Raw genomic sequence first — 26790 nt, forward strand, 5'->3', positions numbered from 1 at the left:
GTCGCACCCTCCATATGAAATATTAGGTCAAACTGGCATCTCCCTTCATTTGGTGATCGTTCAACAGAAACATCACAAAGGCCTTTGCTCGTTTCCCAGAGATAAGAAGTAACGCCCAGAATCTGACTTCTGTCAGTATTTCTAATGGGAAAGACTCTGGTATCTAAAGAGCCTCTGGGCTGTGGCCAAGCACAAGCTAGCATTACTATTAATGCCCTTAATTCAAATACCAGATCTCGTCTACACTAGTGCTACCCACTTTATGGTTTCCAAACTATTGCGGTCTATAAACCAACTGCAAAATACAAACACACATTCCCACAAAGTTGGCAGGTATGAGCCATTGCCTTCAGGCAGGAACCATCAGGAGCTAGCACTCAAATGCTGCCAATACCTAATTAAGAAATTTGTAATTATAACAGTAATTTTTTTATAAAATATTTAGATTATTTTACCTAAAGGCTAAGAATTTTCTTTATTTTACCATAACGTCTCCTCCTCAACGGCCAGGCAGTAACAGGATACAAAGTAGGCCACAGATTTCTGTCAAAAAATGTTGTGTTCTCCGATTTTGAAAGGTTAAACAACACTCGCTCCTACCATCCTTCTGAACGCTTTACACTGAAAGCATGCTATGCACACCTCAATTATTCTGTTTTGTTTAACCTTCTCCAAAATCTTAGTGGTTTATATTATCATAGAAGTGGCATTGTGAGAATTCTGAAGATAAGTTACCTGTAATTTAGGAGTAAACCATGGCAAATCATCCAGCACCTACAAGTGCTGAGATTTGATTTTTCCCCTATATTCCAGCACAGGGGACACACCTCCTGGAAATATAGTTGCTTACTCTGGCACCTAAATGGAAATCTGGCTCATGTGAGATTCCCATCCAAACAGGAATACTTTCAGAAACATTTTGGTAACTGAGATAATATAAACTCACTTACAAAAAAAACTCTTTGAAGGAGATTGCTACAGCTATTTGATGCCTTCTAACAACGGACTGCTACACTCATCACCACCCCAGTTAACCTGCAGGGTTTGTTTACTCCTGCCCTTTGAGTTTAGACTGCCCACCAAAACAGAAGTACTTACCTATCCGATTCTTTGAAGGTCTTCACTAGTGTGGAATAAATACTTTGTTCCTTTCTTAAAGCAAGAATCAGCTTTTCATATTCAGCTTCTTTATTTTCCTAAATTAAAACAAGAACATAATAAGCTTACAATGTAATTGTTGAGCTTGCATGTCCCCAACTATGCATACACCTGTGTTCTGAAGGACACGTGAAAGAAGTACAAATCCAAATCTGCTGAACAGGACTCCTCACCTCCAAAGCCTAATAGTACGATTCTGGAATCTATTCCGGGTACTAAAAACCGGCTAGTATTAAAGGAGGCAAATGATGTTTCCCTATTTTCCTACCAGAAGTCAGTCACATACCTAAGCAATGGTTCCTCATTTTAATCAGCCTTAAAAGCCTTTCCCCTCCCCAGCATCCTTACTGCAAGAGTTCAGACCTTAACAACCCAGGAACAACCTGGCAGGTAGCTATTTCGGAGAAGGGAACGGGAAGTAGAGACGCCCAAGCTCCAAGCACACATTTCAGAACATTGTCCTAACAGGTCTCTCCGTATTCTAGATAAAATTGGTTTTCTTTGGGGAGGGATTCAGCAAATTCTGTTCCATCTCTGAACAACAAGGAATGTATCAAGCTGACAAACAGAGGAGGAACATGTCAGATACTCATGGAGTCAGCTTTCTGCACACACAGCCGGGTCACCACAAGCTGCTGCTTTACTGTCTAGGGAGGGGTTCTCCCCCTCTGCTCTGCTCTTGTGAGACCCCACCTGGAGTGCTGCGTCCAGCTCTGGGGTCCCCAACATCAGAAGGATATAGACTGGTTGGAGCGAGTCCAGAGGAGGCCACGGAGATGCTCCGAGGGCGGGAGCCCCTCTGCCATGGGGACAGGCTGGGAGAGTTGGGGGTGTTCAGCCTGGAGAAGAGAAGGCTCCGGGGAGACCTTATTGCAGCCTTCCAGTGCCTGAAGGGGCTACAAGGAAGCTGGGGGGGACTTTTTACCAAGGCCAGGGAGTGACAGGACGAGGGGTCACGGGTTTAAACTAAAAGGGGGAGATTGAGATTGGACATCAGGAAGAAATTCTTCCTGGAGAGGGTGGTGAAGCACTGGGACAGGTTGCCCAGAGAAGCTGTGGATGCCCCATCCCTGGAAGTGTCCAAGGCCAGGCTGGATGAGGCTTGGAGCAACCTGGTCTAGTGGAAGGTGTCCCTGCTCCTGGCAGGGGGGGGACTCGGTAGACGTTAAGGTCCCTTCCCACTCAAACCAGTCTGTGATTCTGTGATTACTTGTGCAAAGAAAAGAATATTGTTTACCTGCAGTCTTGCTCACAGAAAGGATACTGCTATTATTATTAGAATAAATCTAGATTCATATGCTACATTCTCAGCAAGGATCCACTAATTTCCCAAGATTTTTTTCACTCCAAAACAACCACACAGCCACTTTTTCAGAAGAAGGAAAAAAAAAAAATGCAGCTACTTAAAGGAGTATTTGCTTGCACTTATTACAAAAGTAGTAATTTTTCTCAGCAGAGAAAACACCTAGGATATTTAGAGCAAATGTAGACGTACTAACGCCAGACACATGTATTCTGCCCCTCTCTGAGAATAAAATTAAGCCTTGTTGTTTCTCTCAGTTTTCTTTTTCAACTGAAAACTGAGAGGAAGAACAACGTGCTGCACTAAGGGAGAATGTTTATGGCTCGAGGATGACAAGGTAACTCTGGAGAGCAAGAATGAAAGGTAATTCTATTTTCTCCATATTACAATCTCAAGATTGGAAACTAAACTCTCAAGAGATAATAAATCATTAGTGAACAGATCATTAACAAGGAAGAAATCTACACCCAGGAGTTTTAAGCAGCTGCTATTACTCCAATTGCAATTCCTAAGGAAGGGATTGCGACAAAAATTCAGCTACAGTAGAATCTCGTTAATTCACACTAACGATGCAAAGACTGTTAATTTGAAAAATTCCCTATTCTGCAAAGTAAACAGCACAAAAGCAAGGACAACTGTTGTTTACTTTTAATTATTTACACTCATACTTCACAGTATGCTAGCAAATATGTTAAATAATATTTTGCAAGTGTAATCAAGTTTTGATGAAATGACTCCGTTAAGGTAATCTGCATGTCAGACCTGACTGCAGAAAGAGTAGCTTCTACCACCGAGTGCCACAGGTTCTTTGAAGAAGTGACCTTGCCTTTGTACACGTGCATCACGTTCATCCACCATCACCCCGAACGGTAGCTGGATTCTAACAAATGTTTCCCGGTTCCAGTGCAATTTTTACATGAAATACTATTCTGTACATGAAGCTTCATACCAAGTCTAATATCTAGATGAGCAGAGGAGAACACAGCAGTGGCTTCTGCTGACTGAGTAGTGAGAAACACAAACAGATGGAGGTGGGTGATACAGAGTCCATTAAAAAAAAAATTCAACAAAAAACCCCATGTAAAAAAGTACATCTTACAGCCTGAACTAAGGAGTCTCATCAATGTGTTGGAATCTCAGCCTTTCGAGAACAGTCACTAAACATAAAACACACAGATTGCAATTTAACTTGGAAAAAGTTTGATCACAATGACACTGATCAATGACGTAGAAAGCAACAGGAAAAAATAAATCTTTTGACTTAATTTAGTCAGTTAACAGTCTGTTAGAAGTTCTAGTGAACTCTTCCATATGTCTGATACAAGCTTTGCAATTATTACTGAAAACACCACAGAACTATATCCTAATTAAAAGCTCTTTCTGAGGCACTGGCAATGTCACTCTGAAGAGTTTACGGTACACAAATTAGATAACGGTTGTCACCAATTGTGCAGGGTCCATGACTGCGGTACTAACAAAGCAGCGTTACACACAGAACCATGCTCCAGTTTCCTATGTTTCTTTTAAAATTCACATGTTCATTTAGCTCTACATTTGCACCAAAAGCTTAGTAAGCTCATGAAATCCTCCCAACTGGGTGTTGTTTCTTTTCTGCATAACGGGAGACATGAGCTGTTTCTTAATTCCAAATGTCACAGACTGTACACAAATTATTAAATTCTAAATTCATCTAGCTAGGTAGAGGTTAGCCAAATCATGAAGAAGTGTTCCTGATTTTTCAAAATCTTTCACGAATAATGATGAGAAGATACAGCATGAACATTTTTTTTTTTGTACATTATTACTGTCATTTCTAAATAAAGCGTAGGAGTGAATTATTCCAATCAACTCCCCAACGGTACACAAAACATACGGCAGCTCTGTAACTTAAATAGACCATAATGCTGTGGGAGTTAATGAAACATTAAACCTCTTGACACATGGTGTGAGGGAAAATGTGTTAGAGGAGATAGCTGCAAGACATCCAGGACCATATTGCAGTGAAAGATTTATATTCCCATGAAAGGAGGCAATCTAATACATTAAAGTCTATATTTAAGTCAGAAATAGTATTGCTAAGCAGCAGTGGTGGAAAACATAACTTATTTTCATTAAAGGTTTCTCAAATTGTTAGCAATGAAAGTAAAAGCTTTATACCTTCACAATAAGTAAGTTACTGGCAAAGTCACAAGAATATCCGGTTGCCTCACTGAATACTCTCTTGCTTACAACAACCATCAGGATCATTTCAAAATCTCTGAAGGTTAGAGGATGAATGATCGAGAGAAGGCCATAACCTACACCTCATTGCAGACCCATCCATCCATCCATCAGTACCAGAACTTGGTGATTTCTGCTAACGCTGCGGTAAACTTTATGCACAGTCTACCATACGTGAAACAATTGCTAGTAAGATTCAAGTTGTTACAGGCCACCGAGTCATATATCTAAAGACAAAAATTACTACAGCAAAAGGCTTTGTTGGTGACTTTTAGAAGGTGTCTATCTCAACCACAGAAAATGTCACAAAGCTGATGGCTCCGAGGAACTTAGGGCCCTTCTTGGTGACAGGTGAGGTAAGATCAGTGGACTATATACAGATCTCCAAATATCACTTCATCGGGTTAACTCCTTTACGATGAAATTTCTGCTAACACGGAATTGGTGAGACACACCAAGCACATCCCATCACCAGGCCATGCTCAGTGTCACAGGTAAAAGCATCATGTTTGAAGTGTGTGAATACATGGATATTTAAGAAAAAATTGCTGTTTTCAGCTATAAGCTAATCTCATCAAATCAGAAACTGAACTACCACCCTGTTGATGTGTCCACAATGCCAATTTCAAGAGACTGAAAGCAACTACAAGCGCCCTGATCACGGACAGGACGTTGCATACAGAGGGCATCACCTTCCACAATCCCCACGACTCCGAAACAACGTGCCCACCGCATCCACCCAACGGCTACGACGGGGTCGCAGCACCGCAACAACCGCACCCATTCCAACTGTCACGAGCTCTAGCCGCATCAGGAACCTCCCTGCACTGCTGTGATCTCGTCAGCCGCTGCAAATGGGACGGCCCAACCGTCTGCGCAGCACTCTTCAGTTCCCCGACCGCACATATTAACTCCCTAAACACAGGAGACATGATAACCCAAGTCAACTAATGTGCTGATCACGCAGGAATTAGAAAGCGCCTTGTGTCTGCAGAAACACCACATCTGCCTTGTATCAGCTAACCACATTCCTACTCCTTCCTCAAGGGGTACCTAAGCTCCCCCTCAGAAAACCAGACATCACAGAAAGGCTACAGTGCAGCAAATCCAGGATATTTTTTTTTCTTTTTTATACTTGGAGAAATCAATTTGGAATTACAACTCCTACCACTGTGGCCCCTTTCTGCAGCACACGCTGCGTGCAAGATTACACGTGCAACACAACAGAACCCAGACACGCAGCTCCAGGACTGAGCAACAGCCACTTTTCTCAATTTTGCTGCTTTTCTCAGTAATAAAATGAATCAAAAAGGTCTTAAAATCCGTGTTAGAAATATCTTTACCTAACAAGTGCTCCAACCCCGAGAGCTTTGCAAGGATAGGAGCGTTAAGCACAAAACCAACGAGTTTCCAAAATTACATGAAGTCTAATGCATTTCTAAATTCTTTGGCTGTAAAATACATTTAATTCCGAGACTTCACAGATACCAGAGTCAGCAGTTGCATGACTAACTTTATTAATTATCAGTGCCCTCGCACAATCTCTCTCTAGCCCATGACAGTGGCTCAAGAATCCAAACTTTAATTAGAAACTGTCATTTATCTTCCCTGGCCTGGCCAAGGCACCCAGCAGAGCTTTGGATGTTGGTTGCTTTAAAATTTATCGTTACATTAAAATAAAGTAAAAAGCCATGATGAAAGAGAGAAAGTTCTGCATCTCTCAATTCAGTTTCTTCAACTTTAAAGATCAGTGAGGCTAGAGGAGTTCGGTTTCTGTTCTCTCCGGTGGGGAGGATCCAGCTGTGCGTTTGTTGAGAGTTGGTGCAGCACTGTGAAGTCATCAAAGAGGCCAAGGCAGCCAATGAGAGCAGAGCTCTGCATAATCTGTGTCCAAAAACTTGTGATTAATATGCCAAAGTGGGTTTTTACAGGAGATATCTTACAGAGGTTGAGCTGAGAGGACAATGGGTTATGATTAGGCATTGTTCACAATCACAAGTGAACCAGCAATAGAGAATAGCTTGTGATTAGCAGGTGGGTACTGGGTCATTACCGCGCACGGCTTCGCTTGCCACTGTTCGCTCTCCTGGTTATACACCGGTGCTGGAAGTGGGGTGTGCAGAGGGAAGTTAGTGTTTGATTTTCATTAATTCTGTATGATTTTCTATCACCCTAAGGTCCCTTCGTGACAGAAGTTAACGTGCATGCACTGCAGTTTGTTTTACAGACGTAGAATTTCTACTCAGCCTTTCACAGACTTCATTTTCTCTGCATGTATATTCACATATTCTTTGGTATACCCTGCACTGCTACCCTGGCAAACTGATGCAGCTCCTTTACTCTAGGCTTGTCATACAACCCATGGGTCAACGTGTCCTTGCATCTACCTTGTTTAATAATAGCACCTATAACAAATGAAGCAACGCATCACTAGTGTGTTCAGAATATGACAAAAGACACGGCATTCACTTCCTCTGCCACTGACTCACTTTATTTTAAACATCCTTGAGAAAATCTCATCAATGACCGACATATTATTAAAGAAACTAAATAGCTTTCTCTGTCATTAGTACATACTACTCTCATTCTTTTTACTTTGCCTGATGCTTTTGGAGACCTTCACATACTAGGCTGCAAACACCACAAAAAAAAAAATATCCCAGACAAGAAACGTACCTTCAAAAGCAACTAATTTGTTCAATAATCTGTACACAATAATGAAAGATGCACTGACAGAGTCAGTCTTTCAAAATCTTCTTAACAGTATCTGACTCTTTTTGATAGTACAGAAGGGGGGGAGGAACTAACTCTAGATTTTAAGACTTTGAATTTTGACCTCCGATTTCAGGTATTAACAAGTCATTTTGATTTATGGCATCCAATCAAATAATGAGCATATAATGTCCACCTTTTTTAATATATGTTTTTCTGTACTGTTTTCTTTCGTCTTAGCTTTAAAGCAGTTTTCTTCTTGCCTAGACATATCTTCACTCCTACCTACATTTTTGATCCAACCCCATTTATCTCCTGCGGTCACAAGCTCTGTGCAATCTTTTCCCTCATCTATCAGAAATACACAAACTCTCCTCTGCACCTCTCTTCAGAAACGTACCATCCCACTCAGGAAAATATGTCTACCCTCATGACCGCAAAATGCTTACCTCTCTATAGCAGGAAAAACATTTTACATGCTTTCTGAGAGTAATGTGATGCCATTTAATGGTGCCATATAAACTCATCAGAGTACAATACTGTGTACTCTTATGATACCACATCAACACCACCACGACGCAAATCATATGACATTAATAAAGCCATTGTTTTAATAATACAGAACATTTTGTGATGGCACTGATCTGAAGGAAAACCAGCCCTTAGCTGCAGAGGTGAATTACAACATGTATGATTCTGCATCTTTGAAGCCTAAGTCAAAATTCTCCTCAATCTGAAGTCAAGGTATTTATCTGCAGTTGATCAAAGTTATGAAAAACTCACCTCTAACTCTCTGACTATCTTGGTGATTGACTGTTGAGACTGTGCAGCACATTTTTCCTTTACCAAGCCCTCATTTTTCAGTTCAAGTTCTTCATTGGCTTTTAGAAGGTTCTTGTACTTATTCAGGAGCTCTTGCAATTCTGCATCCTTTTCTTTAACCGCTCCATCAAGTTTCTGAGAAAGGAAAACAGTGAAATAGTTTTGACTCTAGTTTTATATTGCAAAATAGAGAAACAAACAAAATTCAGGAGAATATCCCATGATGATCCAGCACTTGTTCTTCACATGGCGTAACTACCCAATCTTTAAGTAGTAAGAAATGTCAAGGCATGCACCTTGGTATCCAGGTGGATTATACCTCCAGCTATAAAAAAACCTGAGCAGGGTCCGTTAACATTCAGGCAGCTCCTTTCTACATACATCAGCTTGAATAGGCTCAAAAAAAAAAAAAAAAATTTGAATAGGCTCAAAAAAAAAAAATCAGTATCTCTACCTATTCCTCAACTTCTGGTTTCCTCACAATAAGCTGAAAATCATAGGCACTTCAGAGCTTTCAAAGTATCTTACCACAACAGTGAAAATTCTACATAAGTATTAGTAAAGCTTTCTTCCCCCTCTGTCCACACGCTTCAGAAAACCTTAACAAGAAATCTTGAAGAATGCCACACGCTCTATAATTATATGTCTGTTCTGCAAATACAGTATTATAGAAAGTGAAGGATTATCATCAAAATCAACAGTAATTCCAAATACAAATGTGACTTTGTAATAATTCCTCATACAAAATCAAAGATAACTTTCTATTTTCCATTTCAACCTACATCTACCTACCTGAAGCTGTAGATCCTTCTGATTGACACTGTCTGTTAGCCGCTTGATAACTAGTTCTTGGCTCTGCAGCTTCTGATTGCTTTCACTCAAAAGAATATTGTAATGATGTTCCACTGCTTTTTCTTTCTCAGCCATTTCACCATGTAATTTCTCTAGCTGATTTCTAAGGTCCTACCAACAACAACAAAAAAAAAGAAACTGAATATTTAGCAAATCAACTTCATAAAAAGTTTAAGACTAACAACCCACATTATTAGCTTAACAAATGTTTAAGCCTTTCTCTTGGCATCAACGAACACAATTAAAGACAGAAAACTTTTAGGCGTGGTGTCAGTATTGTCTTCTAAAAATCGGGGTTGCTGTTTAAATGCTTTTCATACAGAACTGGACTTCAAGGCTATTGGGAACATCGTGCACGTAGACGTTGTCGCTGTCAGAATGAACTCGCTTCTGAGTCAATTTACTCCCTTGCTAGAAATAGGAGAAAATTGGTTACGGGTGATTCAGTTTGTCATTTGCTCTTTTTCTCATCACACCATGAAAATTCTTGCGCTAACATTGTACTACTAGTTACTGTTGCATCAAACAAAAGGTCAGCAATGTTAAAACATTTTCTTTTGAGGAGAGCACAAACTTCAAATGACCAAACAGGTCAGTCGCAGGATCAGGAGATGTGAACACAACTTGATCTTGATTCTGGCTCTGTTAATTACTTCCTGCAGCTCCAAGATTAGTTGCACCATCTCCACATCTTAGATGCCCACTAGAGAAACATACACTTCTTGGCCATTTCCCTTCTAAAAGACAGAAACAATCTCTTTCAATAGCCTTGTGCAGTAGCAAGTTCAAAGGTCTCTTGAGATCTGGTAGCAGCACTGTAAATGTAAAAAGCAGTGTCTCCTAGCTCGCAGGTCAGAGACTTGATGCACTCCAGATTAGCATTTTCTCCTCTGCATTCCTACAGATCCTGTTCTACCCCACCTGAAAATCTGCTACCTACAGGGTTTCAAAGTCTGATCACCTGATAAAGCCTTGGGTTCTAAGCAATAACACAAAATTCCTATTACTTACATTTTGCTAGGAACTGGGACAATCGCTATATCGATAGAAATATGCATAAAATTATCATGTAATTAAGTCAGTTCCCAGTTACAGAGTGGAAAATACACAAGAGCACAGGGCAGTATGAAAAATCCGTAACAGGGCTTCTCTGTCCTTCCAGCTTCTCTCCCACCACCCTTTGCATCACTTCAGACATTTTTGCTCATTTATTGGAAGTTTCACCACTGTCAACTGGAGGAGGCACAGCTTGCATATACACTAACCTCATTTTATAAGCTTTTACTCTGCATTTATTGCATGGATTGTGCGGAAAAAGAGAAGTAAAAACTTGCTTGGAGCTATTGTTTAAAATGAAACAATTAAAAGTTATAGAAGATTTTATACTATCTAACTTTCTGTTCAGACCCAAAGAACCAGGTAACGCAGCCTACATCTTAAAATAAATGTTTTCCATTTATCCCCAAAAAGGGCCCGTTTGTGAAGTATCATAAGCCCTTTAAATAGTCTGCACATATGGTAGTCACCTATAAACTTTACATGTACCTCCACTGGGATTTAAAATTCAATAGTTGTTCCTTATTCTAAGTACAAAGAGATAGTACTAGTGACACTTTAATTGCAATCTCTTTACAAACTGTTTTATGTCCCTTCCTTGACTTAATTACCTCGCTTCATGCAGGTTCACATCAAATTCTCAACATCATTTTACTACTTCAGTGTTTCACTTCTGTTTATTTTGCACATTAAATACAAATTGTCATTTAAAATGCCCTTTGGTTTACTTGTTTAATTTTAGCTTCATTGCCAGGATTTAGCTAAGAAAGCCCTAATAGCTCCCAAAGAAACTCAAATGTTATTCCGTTTCAAAGAATGATTAAGCTTAGACCTTCCGTTCTGCAAACTAATAATTTTTTCGGGGGCAAAAGAACTACTTGCGTGGCTAAGAAAACTAAAGAACTGCAGAACCAGGCCCATGTCCTGTCTGTACACACAAACCCTCAAACATGCTTCTATTTCTTCCTAACTGCTAACTCAATAAAAGTTAACCACAAAGCCTTTTGGCTTCGAGTTAGGGAGCTCTTCAAGGGGGTCACGCTCAGCCTATTCATATACAGCACTGGAAGCAGAGGATCGACTGCGGTGTTACGATTTTCACTGCACTGCAATGTCGCTCCCTGGCCGTCCACTTTTACGTTGGTTTTATACCACTGCATCACTGAGAGGTGTTAAGTGAACGGCTTGTTACTGCTAGGTAACTGGACAAAGGAACACTTTTGACCCACCCTATAACGTCAAGGGACCGTTGCTCTGCAGCTTCTGTTTATGAACACCGTAAGAGAAGATGACAGACCTGCACAGACAGAAAAGATGCTGCTGCAGTAACAGCACTATACCTCAGCCATCCTGGTGTACAACACCTGGCAGGCACAGGAACTATGCTTCTGCCTCTAAAGCAGCACAAATATTACGGCGAGGCTTTCGGAAAGAGTTGGATTGACAAGGCATGCAATTTGGAAAAAGTAAAAAAGCCTGTGAGACTTGCACTTTGCAGATAATTTGCCTCGACTATTTCTGCCCCCAGAGTTCCCTAAAACCTTCCCAAACCAAGCTAGAGTTGAGACTGAAAATTACCTTCTTTGCATGGGCTAGGATTCTGTAACACACAAACCTATCCATCACTATAGCAGGTTGCTTGAACTCATTGACCACTCAAATTGTCTGGGAGAAAAATCTATTGGTTTCTATACACTGAATTGCAGGGATAATATAGTGCCTACAGTTCTCAGAGCATAAACTTTGCAATTCCCTCTGCCAACCTTTTTCCCAAGAGACTTTCCTATGATTAATGATAGTTGAACTAAGAAAAATGAATGTGAAACACTATAATGCAGAAGACTGGAGCAGATGCCTCCCCCTCCTTGTCAGATGGAAAACAGGTTGGTGAATAATTAAGTTGTGACGCTCCAAAACCTCCCTCTCAGGCTAAACTAGAGGTAGGAAGACTGAATAAATTCTGTCTAATGAGTTATTCTGCATTTCCCCAACCAACTGATCAAATATGAACACCTAGTAAATACACTCTAATTGTCTACATTTAGGCCTGGAGAGAGAACGGATGCTTGATGTGTTTAATTGTGTAAATTTGAACAAACGCTTCGATCAAGAAGCGCCGAAACTGTTACAGACACAGCAGCGTGGTGGACACAAGCAACGTTAACAATGAGCTGATATTTATTCCTCATCAATTATAGCCAAGAACATAAGCCCAACGTTTCTTTTTTCAAAGACCTTGAAGTGATGCTGAGCTATTGCTTAACAGCAGCTCTGGAAAGTACAGAGTTGAAAGAGTTTTTGCTTTTAAAGGTGACCTGATGAAAAGCCAGGACACCTGCCCACCCTGAGGCTGGGACACAATATCTGTGCCCATTGCTCCAGAAGACTAACACTGGGCACGGTCTAGGATTTGGATGGTCAGCTCACAAGTAGCAGTCTTAATTTAGCTGAAGCTTCTTCCCCTCCAGCACAGGAAAGCCCAAATCACCTTGACAAGCTGGGTGACAGGTCACTTTTTTTTTTTTTAGATAGATATCTGCAAGAATTGGGATTATCCCAATTACAATATATTAAAAGTCATTGAAAATTTCCCTGTGAATGAGTGAAGAGCTCAGACAGCAGTTCATTACAGATATCGAGGGCATTTTCTACAGTTTAGGCACATTCTGGCCGTTTTTATTCTAACAAAATAGAAATGCTGATAAATAGCTATCTCTGAGCATAAATAGACCAGAATTTTTAAGGCTGTCTCATAAAAAGTTTGCATCAGATCACTGAAGTGGTTTTCTATTTGTCAAAGAGCAAAACATCAGAGCGTATTTTTTTACTCCCACATATCTACTACTTAATGGGCAACATTTCACAGGCGATGTTGCTAGATCCAAATGTACCAGCAACTCTGAAATTGAAGCAGCTGTTCTGCAAGGAGTAGGAAATAGGTTAGGGATATAATTTTTATAAGACTGCTCATCTTCTGGAACGAACGCTTTTCCCCAAGGAGCTAATCATTTACATGAAAAACATGGACATAATGGAGTCAAATAGGCTTCTGTAACACAGGTAACTTTGAATCCCCTGGCAACTCCCTCCTCAGTCCTATTTTTCCTGTCTTTCCTATACAGAATTATATTCTAGCTCCCCTGAAAGATGAAAAAAGTTGTGAATAAAGAAGACAGTTAAATATAAAATACTTTAAATCAATAAAATATGTTCTTTGTTGCTGTTTTACTGACAGGAGCGATCTGTTCTTTCTCTCCTTAACCTCAACACCCTGAAGAAATTTCAAAGCACACCAAAGATAGAGACTTTGTGACGGCAGCCTAACCACAGTTGACAATCAAAACCAAAAATGCGAGTTAAATTGGGGGCAGGAGGCAGGGAGAACAATTTGTTTGCGGGTAAAGAGAGCCCTCTACTGGTTTTCGGTGATATTGCAGGGACAGCAATTTCCACGTCCACCTGCTTTATTAAGGTCCTTATTTAATAATTGAACCAAAACATCCACTGAATAAAGACTAGCTCATTTAATCTTTTATGTAATTTAACATCGCAGGAGACTAATCCCTAACTGAAGAGGGCCAGCTTTCGCATGCAGGCAGGACTCTGCTCGTTATGCAAATGCTGCCCTAATGGAAGCAATTGTGGGAAGACTTTAGAAAAATCCACGGGACGAGACATAGAGGTGAGAAGTATGTATTATGGCAAACTCTCCGCAGAAGGTGCATCTTTTTTTCAAAGGAAGAAAAGAAGAAATCCAATGATTCACTTTGTTGCGTGAGCTGTGCGTGCTAGGAGCAGAAGCGCTTATCTAAATGCCTACAGCAAGGTAAAAACTAAGCAGAATAAGCAGGAAGCAAAATTAAAGAGCAGATAGATACAGCACATCATAGCAATTTTACAATCAGAAGTTATTAAATATACAGCCTTTATGGTATGACCCCTGCTGTAACAGCAAAATCAAACTGAAATTTGACTTGAGGTCGCAACAACTGGCTGCTTACTCCTGTTCTGCATTAGAACTTCAAAGAACGTTTAATTTTTGTGTCAGTTAAGATAATGGAAAGACACGTAACAAGACAAATACAGCAGCACTATAACACATACATCATCGTGCCTGTTCAGATTCTGCCATCAGGAAAAACTGAAACCGATAGCAACCATATACCACTTACAGAGGCCAAGGATTTCTTTCTAGGACCTAAGACCTTCAAGATGATATTTATTTTAAAATATCTTTCTGTGCAGACTGTGCCTGCATCTTCCTCGATCTTCTTGGCCACATTCTTTTGAACACTGGCTTCAGCAAATGCATTTACCTTCCCAAAAAGTATTCAAATTAAAAAAATAAATCTTAGTAAAGGACATGCTAGAAATGGCAAATTACTTCTAGATTTTAGGAAATAAAGGAAAGAAAGCGATAATAACATTAATGGTTTTGTCACTTCTGCTCTTCTGTAGCTGTGCTTCATCCAGCTCCTTCTCCATTTTCTCTCTTTCCAAATTCAAATCATTTAGCTCTTGATCGGTCCTTTTAATCCTCCTTTGTAGTTTACAATTCTCCGCATCCTTTGTAAGGTTTTCTGAACGCAGCTCTGCTAAGAGAGTCTCTTTTTCCATCAAGAGAGCTTGATAATCCTCTGCACCCTGAAACATAAAGCAACATTCAAGTGCTATAAAGGTATTTTGCAGAGACTGGAAGTCTTTACCCCTGTTGCGTCCAAACCCACTCCCCCACACCTTTTTCCAGTACTTCAAAACTACGGTGCAGAACTGCAGTGAAGTGACAGTTACTCATACCACAGGGAAAACGCTACACTGAACGTCTTCTCCACTAAGGTAACACAGTTTGCAACGACATCCAGTGCAGGATAACAGCCTTAGATAACTAACAATTAGATAAAGGTTGACCTGCAAAGGAGCCCATGGTGCAAGCGAGACTGTATTATTACTACTATTGGTTCCCAAAGCTCTTACTACATAAAGCTTTGCACTTCCGGGTCAGTTTGAATCCAGACTTGGTCATGTAGTTACCATGCCATCAGCATATTTTCTATATGAAACAGCAGGTCTGATTTGTGCTCTTCCCATCACATACTGTTACAACTGGCCTCCCTGAAGTTCACAACAGATGACAGGAGTAGTGGGCTGTGCAGCATGGTGTACTCACAGAGAACTGCCTTCAACTCAAGTTTGTAGCTAAGTAGCAGAGTAATGAGGAGAAAGGCTTGCTCTGTCACCCACCATGCATTATGGATTCTGTGAACAGGAGGGATTAGTTGCACATTTTAAACCTAGAACCTTTCAAAAATAACCAAGCTCTCATAAAAATGAAGGGTTAAAATTAGAGTAACCTTTCAAAGCAGGACTTCCATCAAAGCAAACATAAGCTATATTCACACATGGGCCAAAACGACCTGAAGAAGAAATACCATCTACTTTTCTCAATAGAACACACTTAAAATTTGGGCCCAAGCGAAAGAAATGGCTTTTGAAGAAATGGAGGTGCTCTGCAAGAACTAAGCATTACTACTCTGTTACACCCTGAAATCAAAAAACAGCACAGCCAGTCACAAAAGCTTCAGGTGTACTGCGGAGACAAGCATTCCAACCTCTCCCGTTGCTGCTAAGGGACCAAGTGGATGTACAATCGTAATGGAAGATTCATCACTGCCTCTAAGTCTGCTCAAACCGACTCCTACTGATTAGTTTTAGAGGAGCTGGAAAACATTATGAGACACATTATGTTGTCTATGTTAATCTCAAATTCTTACTTTCTCCCATTTTACACTTCAAGGCCTTTATAATGCATAAATCAGCCTCAAAGTCCCTTCTCCTCCACACACATGAAAACATTACTAAATCACACACAACACCGACTACTGCAGAAACCGTGGTTTCACATTTGTTAAATAAATGAATCCAAACCAGTGTCTCACACCCAGTTCAACTCTGCTAACGTGAAGAGTGGGCCGATACCAGACTTCAGGAAGAAAAACCAAAGCATTCTTAGGTCAACAAAGCAAACTCAGTTATCATCTCAACTCCACAACCACTGGTGTCTTTATTTTTAAACCTATTTGATTTTACACCTTTCTACCTTAATAATTCTCAGTTCTTATTTCTGAAGGGGTTTTTTTTCTTCTATAAGTAATCTGACATTTTAACACTCTTTATTTAAATAATTTGGTATTTCAATATTTCTTACTTGAAAAAAACCCAAAATTTTAAACTAATTTCAATTCCTCTAATTCCATGGATACAAAGCACTACCCACTGTGTGGAATTACAGAGAAAGGAGGAGCAGGGATAGGGGAAGCCACATTAATTGCTTGCTTCTTACCTTGAATTTCTGGATGTGTGCTTTGTGAGTTGCCTCTCTTGCCTTAGCCAGTGAAACATTCAGATCTTCAATTTCAGAACTAAGCTCCTCATTCTAAATAAAGTGAAATTAATACTATATAGAAAGAGTTATTACCAAGGCATGGTGATTCAGTAATAGCTATCCCACCTCATTATCCAGCTACGTAAGACAAATACTTTAAAGAACAAACCCACCAAATACATCCTAATAATCTTGTATAAAGGAATTCGTGTTCTCATACCACACTCATTAGACTGTCTATCACTCAAGTTAACTATTCCCCATTCTTCCACAAAATCTGAGTTTCGGCTGACGCGGACCTCTCCCATTTTAGCTGTCTTTATGACAGCTCCACTTACTCAACAGCATCAAATACTTCTCATACCTTTTTAAGCAGTGCTCAGAACTGATAAAAATCAGTGTGCAACTGAAAACATTTTTCCTTAAAGTTCTTAAGGGAGAACATATCAGTTAAGTATCTTTTTCCTCTCCCCTCCAGTCCAAGACCCAAAACTCTAGATAAACAGAGCTGCTTACAGATATGACAGCAGTGATTAAGGACTCAATTGAAGCCTCCTACAGTTATGGTGAGATCCATCAACCCCTGCCACATACACAACACACACTCCCCTCCCAATGACAGTTCCCCAAACCAACAAGATCACAATCATCATACCTCTTTTTCCTTTGCTTTTAATGCAACAGTTAGCCCTTGAATGGTTTTATCCCTTTTCAAACCATTCTTCTTTTCAACAGCAAGCTCATTTTCTCTCTCTTGTAGCTCTTCTTGAAGTGACTAAATTAGATTATGTGAAAGTTGCATTAACTCCCCACTAAGAGATACTGTAACTGCACATTAATAAGTACATTCTCTCAGAGTTCTTCTATCTTATTACTCAGATTACTAACATAAAATACAGTCCCAAAATGTAAGTCATCATCTTAAAGATGTGCCTGGAATATAGTATAAGAAGCCTTATCTCATGGAATGGCCATGAGTAGCAGCTTCAATACCTGAGGAGCATATTTATCAGTTTTATTGAAAACTGCTTCAAAAACGAGGTGAGCCTTCCTGACATCTAACAAATGAGACTTCACCAGAGGACTTGCTTTGCTTCCTTTCGAGTCATGGTCCCTCTGTATCTATGAAAGTGAAGACATCCCAACATGCACTGTAAATGGTCGAGGAAATAGAAACAAAACCAGAACTTACCTGAATTTTTTTTTCAAAGGAATTTCTCTCATTTTTAAGCTCCATTCTAATAGCCTAAAAGGACAAATCAGTTATTACGATCATGCAAATTCCTTCTAAACACAAATGTAACTCAATAAGCATTAAAACGAAACAAAATGATCTTAAAAACCTGTGTGAGGGTGGGGCAGGCAGAACTTAGCATATGCTTTTTTGGGCAGGAATGTATTGAACCAGTTGCTTCATGGAAGTCTACTAATCTACCTGGGCACAGTGTGAGCCTGCCCAAATTGAGAAGAAAAATAACCACACCAAAACCCCACACAGCATGTCCCTCCATGAGACAGAACAACTGTACTTGTCGAGTTAATAAAACTGTATTTTTATGTGACATTTACCTATGGCAGCAAGATGCTTTCATCAAGAGAGATTTTAATTAGCACTTTTCTTCAGGGAGGTTACAGATTTTTTTTTTTTTTTAAGTAATCGTATATAATAACAGAGTTGTGCAAAGTTATCAATCAGATTTTTCTTCTCCCATGCTGTATCCCAACATGATCAGTCTGTCCACCTCGTATGAAATGATTAAAGGTGACCCTGCATTCACCTTGACACACAAATACTCTTGTGAAACCAGGGTAGCTTTTCCAGACACGTACTGATTTAATTGCAAGAAGACCCAGAACTGAAAACTTGGAATTCCACTGATCAGTCCAATCATAGAAGGTTCTCTTGTCTATTCTGGACATAAACACAGAAGTGTGTAGGTACTGATCAGTATTAAGGTCCAAATCAAAAGGGAAGAAAACAGCTCAGAAGCATGACAGCCTCCATGATTATTCCTTATTCTGCCAGCTTTAATTTATTGTCTGAATATCCAGTGGGGGTGGGGGGTGGGAAACAAGCCTTAAGGCCTGTTTCTCTATTTCAGCTTTCTGGATATATCTTCCCGTTTAAGAGCCAAGTGAAACAGAAGACTGGCTCTTAGCACCTTAAGCTAAAGGCTAGACTTCCATTTTACTTCATGAGATTTTTTTTTTATGCCTACCTCCCTTACCACAGCTTCTTCTCCAGCCCATAACAGTAGAGATTCTTCCCAAAAATAAACTCTTAAATCACATTCCTAACTTCTATAGAAGTTGCCTCATCTATTGAGGAATCTATTAACATCCAGCGTTTTTCATATATAATTCTGTAAAACAACTGCACAGTATCTGTAATGCAGGCATAAAGTCCATGGGAAACAGGTCCTCTGACAGAATGAATGGTAAGCATGGGTAATAAGGATGAATACTGACCACCAAACCACAATGACCAATGAATGTTAAGAAAACAGAGATGAGAGGGAGGGAATAACTGTGGAGAAGTCCATTTTAAAAAACTGGCCTAAGTCACTCACAAACCATCATGCACAAGACCTTTATAATCCTACACCACATGACATTTATGACATAACTTCAGGCAGTTTCCTCACCTCTATCTCACTATCTTTTTCATGCCTCAAAGCAATGGTAAGTTCTCTGATTTTTTCTGCTGATAAGTTCCCATCGTAAGATCCACTCTGAGACTTTTCCTCTTCAAGGTGTTGAATTACAGCTTCTTTACTTTTCAATGACAGATTCAGTTGCTCTATAAGTCTAAAATTATAAGATTTTTAATATTAATCTTGCATCATCTACCACCAACTCTCCAGTCAGCGCAGTAAATCTCGCAGACAGCCTTCCTAGATGAAGACTCCAGACAACACTTGCAAGACTTCAGGGAGTGCTTTCACAATCCCTTCTCCCTCCAGAGAAATCAGAAAAGGTGCCATAACTTTAAAGCAAGCAACACACAGTGTTCAGCTGTCTGCAAAGTGCTCGTTCTTATTTTCCTCCAGTACCATTTCAAACGTCAACACTTAAGCTTCAACATTTTAGGTACATTGTCCTTTAGAGCACACACAAAAAGCTTATCAATCCATACCACTGCTTAGCACATACAACACTGCATCCTTACGTGCCATCACCAAGAGTCCCTCAAGTACCTGGCTGCATTCATATTTGTACCTAAGCTGGTTCTTGTCTCACGTGAGCAAGAAAAGTTAGGTCAGTGGTACCTTCTTTGGTCAATACACTTCTTGACACTTCCAGTATTCCAACTGATAAACAGAGCAACGCTTGGCCTTTCTGACAGACACAAGGGTTATATGCGCAAACTTCCCGGCACAGGATGCCAGCTGTTCTTCTCTTAGCATTTTGTAGCCTGCATGGTCAGAGTTTTACCCCAGTATGAATTCCAGCTGTGCTACTCCCAGACAAGTTTTAAGCATTGCACATTAATATTCGATTCGCTTCAAGAAGTCAAATATTCTCTTCTGCCATTAGCACTGTTTTTCTGGTCCTGGGAATACTTAAGCTCATCTACCAGCATGTAATTATAGAAGACCCTGCTAACACTGGAGCGGGGCAAGGGGAGCAAACGTTCTTCGTCATACTCTATACAGCCTTCACTTCAGCGATCCAACCCTGACAGTTTGTTTCCTCACTTAAAGCACTGTTTTCACACAAGCTATAGCGCTGGCAACTAAAGTACCTCTGAAAGGGACTGGTTTTGTAACTCCTTCCCAGCTCAAGGCACTCAGGAGACCAACTGTCTTCACGCAGATGACTAACAGACAGAAAGAGGAAGACAGGAAGGAGAAAGGTAACTTGAGAGCCAGGTTATAATCACTGTGGTGGCTCATAAGGTGCAATATCAGAACAGTTTCATAATTTCATGCCACTGTAGATTTCAGATCTGCAGTTTTCAATCTGTATGCTTTTACAAAAACTGCCTGGAAAACACCACAAGCCTGGCTTGGGTCCTACTGTAATATAAAACCTCTGAAATGAAAGCCTCAGGCCAACATACCTTCGTTAACAGGGTAGGCCAATCATGCAGTTACTCACAGAGCAGTTACCTGCAGAATTCAGTCACAGACGGACAGGAAATGATACTGCAAAGTGTAAGGAATCACAACAATCTTTTCACCTCCACTCTGGGCTCAAGTCCTCCAAAGTGCTGAGATTCAGGAGGGAAAATGTATAAACTCATAAGCTACTGAACACCTCCCACACCTTTCCAGCTACCTACCCAAGCAAAGCCGGTGCTTTGCAAAGCACAATCAAAACCATGAAGCTCCCACTACGTTCCTCTTCCCATCAGATTTACCCGCCTCAACAGACACATCACCGGGAGCAAAGATTACATAAACACCATGAATGCAGAAAGAGAACACAAATGGTAGAGTCAGTTGCTGTTCAGGAGTGGCTAGAAAGCAGCAAGCAGGAGGTAAGTCAAAGTTACAAAGATGCTGTAGAGCAGGACATGCTCATATCACACACATACTGATTTTGCTGTGTTCATTTAACGGCTGAATAGGAAAGATGGCCCATAACGCTCACTCACGTATCTGAGGGTAGGATCAAACTATTAAAACCTATATCATGTCAACACTTGACACTTTAAACAGTAGAGAATTCCAGTGGTTAGAAACATCACCAGCAAGGAGTTCTGACCTGTCTTTCTCAGTTCCTGAAATCACATCCCGGTTCTTGGCAGGGTCATTCATAATTGAAGAAAGTTTCTGCTCAGCAGCTATTCTCAGAGCTTTCTCCTTCTCTGTCATTGCAATGGCTTTTTCCACATCTTCTTGGGCAGCTTTAAGATTCTGCAATTAAAATACACAACTCTGACGCCTACAAGAACAAAATGCTCGTGAAAGTTCTCACATGTTGAAGTTTCTTCTACAAAACATATGTCGGTTGTTTAATTTAGCAACTTCTACCACGTAGATCAAGCACCTTCTGAACGCTTCTGAACTCTATGTCTGCGTTTTCAAGATTAAGTACTACAGAGGATGGATTACAGAAGGGAAGTTTGTTTCAAAGAAATAAAACAAATACCCTAACTGATAGCAGAACTGGAAACAAAAATGCCCTGTGTTATGGCTTTCGATTGAGCTATTATAATTTGGCTTTGTCCCACTGTCCTCCCACTATCATAATAGCTTAGAGAAGTTAAAGAAGGGAGGTTTTATTCAATCAGAGATTAAATTAATATTCACAGGCTCGCTGTAGTTAATTGGAACTCTTCCCAGCATCATTTATAATATTTTGCAAGAATTGATAAAGTACAAATCAGACTTTTCCTCTTAAACAGCAATGGAAACAGAGATAACACCCGGAAATTCCAGCCAACTCTCTCTAGTGACCCAACTCATGGAGACAGGGAACACCAGAAAAAACACTCTTGTCACACACTACATACACCTTGTTTCAGATCTTAATTTTTTTTTATTCTAAGCTTCCCTGCTGTGCTCACTGAATCTTGCTTTCCACAAAATAAAAGCCTCCTTGCAGCCTAAAAATTGATTCCCCTCTCTCCTGCAAGTCTACGCTAAAAAGCATAGCTCTCTGGGGGATGGTGAAAAAAACAAACTCCTTCACCACCAGACATCACCCCCTCCTGGAAAGCTGTTCTGTCAGTATTCATATTTCAATCCAAAACTCTGAAGAAAATTAATCTTTATTAGCATTACCTGGATCTATATAATTACACAGTGCTATATAAACAAGTGACTAATACTACTCGGCAATTTTTACTTTCCTAAGCATAATAAAATTAATGTCAGAGGCCAACACTACCTTCAGGCTACAGAAAATACTGTATCACCACAAGATTAGAATATTTGCCCTTCTGCCTGTCAGATCTGGGAATTCAGGAACTTCTCTACCTATCCAATAGCACAAAGAATGCTTTGAGAAATCCCAATCCCACTAAACTGGAAAAAAAAAGTCACAGAGATTCCTCCCTCCTCCTCCCCGAAGGGGCTCACTGCTTTATGAATACTGATACATCATGCCGGCAGGAGATACCATCCAGAGATTGCTACCAACATCTTCCATGGCTACTTCATTCTTTAGGGACGGAGAAGCAAATATTGGAATATCTCACTTATGCTATTTCTAGTTACTTCCAGAGCACCAGACACCTGTCCCCCTCACAGACACAGCTACAAAATCCCACACCTACAGACAAGTGTACGCAGCCCATGATGCAAAACAATCATCAGCTGATGGGTTTCTAAAACTTGGCACAAACATTTCCAGCACAGACCATTTAATATCAAATTCGTTCTTTACAAGAATCTCAACTTCCCCTTGATTCTGAGGAAGCGTGTAATCATACAGAGAATTTTTTTTTGCCTTCACACCACAAAATGAGGACAACGTGAAGCGATTCCCCTGTAAAGACGTAAGCAATGGTTCAACAATAAATACAAGAATAAACTGTCTCAACCACAGAGAGAAAGGAATTTAAAAAAGACAGTGTTAAGATTAACCCTGTGGAACAGGAAAAAAGGGCATCTCATGGCAGCAGAAGCCTGTAACATTTGGCAGGTGAAGGTCAATCTAACAGCAGTGGCAGGCACCGCGGCACGCAGGGCAGCACCCACTGCTGCACCCACCCAGAGGCTGCGGCAAACAGTGGCCTCGCAGCCTGTAACGAACACACAAGAGCAGGGATAGAAATCTGAGTCTGTGGCTTCCTACATTGCAATAGGAGGTTCCCTGTAAAGACAGGGAATGACAGCAGTGCTTACAGAGTGCTTTCAGCTCTTCATGAGGCTGGGACCTTATCAGTAGAAGTGTTGAACATCCAGCCCCAGCCTCTAAACAGACTGCAGTTCTGAAAATACAGCCCGGAATTCAGGAATCAAAGGTTTGTGCTGAATGTACCCAAACACCACCAACAGGTACAAATTTCCCGAAGAAACAGCTATCCTCCTATTTCACAGTTCAAGAGCAGCTAACAACACTTTCCCTTTCATTTTTTTTTCCTGTCTGGTCTTGCAATGGCTATATTTCCAGGAAAGCTGAAACAATTCTGAAAATATAAGGTAGATCACAGTATCAAATCTCAGACAATAGCACAAAGACAGTATTGATTTTAACCATGCCCTCAGTTTTGGCCACTCACCTCTTCCAGAACGTTTATTCTGCTAGTCAGCATTTCTTCCATTTCTTGCATCTTCTTTTGTGCCTCCTCTTTCACACGCTGTCTTTCAGCATCACCACCCTGGGCCAAGCTCTCAACTGCCTTACTGAAAGACCATGACATAGACAGAAATCCCATTGCATATCAGAGTGGGAAATATTTAAAGTGCAGAAGGCTGACATTGGGCACACGCAAGTGTCTTCCACTTTATCTGCACCTGCTTCTCACGAAGGTTAAATACAACCATCTACACACCACAGAGCAATGTTGGTGGCAGAGTCTGACTTCCACACACAAGCCTTGTCACAGTGGATAAGAAAGCACTTTATATGTACAATGAAGTGTAATATTTCCTTTGTATTTTTAAAGCTCCCAAATAGAGTATCAAGCCTTTGGAAGAGTTGTATTTTCTACACAAAGCAGCACTGGCATAAACTGAAGAAATGCAGCTGCTGAGACTTCAACTGCCTTTTCAGTGATTGATAATACCTGGTAAGAAATAAAAAAACCAGTGCTTCTTAACCAAACAAGGATAACCACTTGTTTATGATTTCCCCCTAAATTTTGCTTCCTGTTATGAATATGTGCAAGGTACCATTCAAAGCCCAGCAGTATCCTTGGACAGCTGCCAGGAGACAAAACAAAAAGTAACCTGGATCTACTTGAAACTAGGCCTCTCTGAGCTACCTAAAAAAGTCTAATTGGTAACAATTCAATGTCACGTGAAGTAGACCACACAAAGAAAACTCCTTTGAATCACAGACTGGTTTGGGTTGGAAGGGACCTTAAAGACCATCCAGTTCCAAACCCCCTGCCATGGGCAGGGACACCTTCCACTAGACCAGGTTGCTCCAAGCCTCATCCAGCCTGGCCTTGGACACTTCCAGGGATGGGGCACCCACAGCTTCTCTGGGCAACCTGTGTCAATGCCTCCCCACCCTTTGAAACCGATGCCCACGCAGCAGTCAGTAGCTGTCAGTCACTGCCAGCCTGGATTAGTTTTGAACCAGAGGTCTAGAAGAAAGCAATTTAACAGGCTACTGTCAGCCCTACAGTCATCCATTCCCTCCCCAGAGCATATTCCACCTCACCCACACCAGAAAACAATGTACTGCTATATAATTTTTAAATAATATTTCTTTAGAAAAGAGGTTTTAACAGAAGCACAGGAATTTTAAGTGCATTCCTTTTTGTAACACTGAAAGCCACAAGATTCGTTCTAGATTAGTTCTGAATTGTGCTCTCAGCCTCACTGCAAAGTGTTTTGTGCCCAGTCTTCCCAACCCAGTGCTGTGAAAAAAACCCTCACCTGTCCAGACAATTAAGCTCTCAGCTTAACTTCTAAAAGAGGAATGCTAAGCCGTTCCCAACTCGGGGCTCATTTAGGTACCTGAAATAGGTAGAATGAGGGCTGATATCAAAGCCACACCATCCAGTGTATTTATGTGAACATCATTACGCGCTTTAAGAATTCACACATGTAATTTCTGTAACGAATGAAGCCATTTCTACCTAAGTTCCCTTAAAATACTACTTTGGAATCCTCCTATCTCTAAAACATCAACAAGAAAACAAATAGAAGCAAGGTCATGGAAACGATGAGTAGGAGGGTATTTCTTGGTGTTTGTTACTTACGAGGCTTTGATGAGCAGTTTCTCCCTCTCCTGCAGATCACGCTTCAGACTTTCTATCTCAACTTTCAGCTCAATGTTCTAGGACGAAAGAATGAAAGTGTCTGGAGAGAATTCAGAGGTCACCCTACCCAAAAGTCATTGGCATGTGTGGATTACGTTTTGCTTGAACCAGCAAATATAAAGAATTACTGGGCTAAGAATAGCATAGAGATATTTAAGCTTTTGAAGAACATATTTTGCAAGGCTCAAGACTTTCAGAAATCTCAAAAAGCATTTAGGACCACTGTGTTCAAGCTAGAGAAACCCCCTGCACACACACTTAACTACTGTAACAGGGAGTAGCGCAGATCAACTTGGGAGTTTCTAAGGCTTCCATGCATGGTCTTTCTTTGAGCTACGAGATATTTTCTGTTCATTTTCTTTCTAGAACCTGACTGTATCAACTATCAATGTTTTTAATAATCTTAAAATAACTTTGTTAAAGCCTGAGAAAACATGACACCCTCACACATTGTACAACGCACTGCTTGGCCTGCAGGCTGACAGGTACCATTTCAATACATTAGCAATTACAAGACAGACACTGGTGTGGAAGACCAGGACAGAAGAGCCACCAGCAACACTCAGATGAAACCAAGACCTAGCTAAAAACATCGCCGCACTTTGCTGCAACAAGCATCAAGAGAGGTTTGAGGTTCCACCCCATTACAGAGAAGAGACCTGATGCATCTGTTATAAACAACGTGTTACTGCGTTACAGAATTACTGTGTTCCCCTTCTAGAATGCAGGCACCACCAAAGGGCATAAGAAATGCTTCCTCTTATCTGTAAACCTAAAATAACAGTGAAGCAAAACATGCCACTTGACTCAAGTCCTTCTCCCAACTTAGAAGACGCCAGTTTTTCTACAAACTGACACAAGAATCAAATAGACTTCCTGAATCCTGTACAGATACACTCGATTGCTATTTAGAGCAATAAAACTGGAAGCTATATACAACCCTAATACAACTTTACTTCAAAGGAAGCAACTTGGAGCTGGAGTGCCCAAACAACCTCCAAGTAGCTGTACTGACATCTGATAAACTCAGGAAAGAAAAGACGGGTCGACTGAACTGCTCGACAGCAGAACGGAGAATAACGACATGCCACATTCAGGAGAGGCATGCTGCTGCTTCTGTTCCCCACTGAGGGTATGATTTCAGTAGCACAACTACCGAAGATTCATAACCACTTACTGGAAACCTAACATCTCTTAGTCTGTTCCACAACTGTGCACACTCGTGCATCTGAAACTAATTTTTTCCACACCTTACAAAGGTCATTTTAATTTAGGCATTACTCAAAAGGGTTAGGTTGGAAAAAAATAAAGTTATCATACCAAAATTTAAAAAAAAAAAAAGGTTTCAAAAGTTGAATAAAGCAGGCAACCTCCCAACAAAACAAACTCTTTAAAAAG

At 40.5% G+C, this 26790-nt stretch overlaps 1 protein-coding gene across 1 annotated transcript in view; it reads right to left on the reverse strand.

Annotated features, from left to right (window-relative positions):
- Positions 1-26790, reverse strand: part of LOC104504698 (CDK5 regulatory subunit-associated protein 2-like) — a gene marked incomplete at its 3' end in the record, with an annotated part of 45548 nt that overhangs the window by 14212 nt on the left and 4546 nt on the right. Inside the window, exons 3-13 of the mRNA XM_010161316.1 lie at positions 25333-25409; positions 23680-23803; positions 21216-21367; positions 19151-19313; positions 17698-17751; positions 17161-17280; positions 16464-16556; positions 14549-14767; positions 9008-9178; positions 8177-8350; positions 1099-1196 (exon numbers count right to left, since the gene is read on the reverse strand). Of these exons, the coding sequence (XP_010159618.1) occupies positions 1099-1196; positions 8177-8350; positions 9008-9178; positions 14549-14767; positions 16464-16556; positions 17161-17280; positions 17698-17751; positions 19151-19313; positions 21216-21367; positions 23680-23803; positions 25333-25409 (1445 nt within the window). The remainder of the gene's footprint in view (positions 1-1098; positions 1197-8176; positions 8351-9007; positions 9179-14548; positions 14768-16463; positions 16557-17160; positions 17281-17697; positions 17752-19150; positions 19314-21215; positions 21368-23679; positions 23804-25332; positions 25410-26790) is intronic.

The sequence above is a fragment of the Eurypyga helias genome, unplaced genomic scaffold, assembly GCF_000690775.1.
Source record: "Eurypyga helias isolate BGI_N326 unplaced genomic scaffold, ASM69077v1 scaffold37111, whole genome shotgun sequence".
Taxonomy (NCBI): domain Eukaryota; kingdom Metazoa; phylum Chordata; class Aves; order Eurypygiformes; family Eurypygidae; genus Eurypyga; species Eurypyga helias.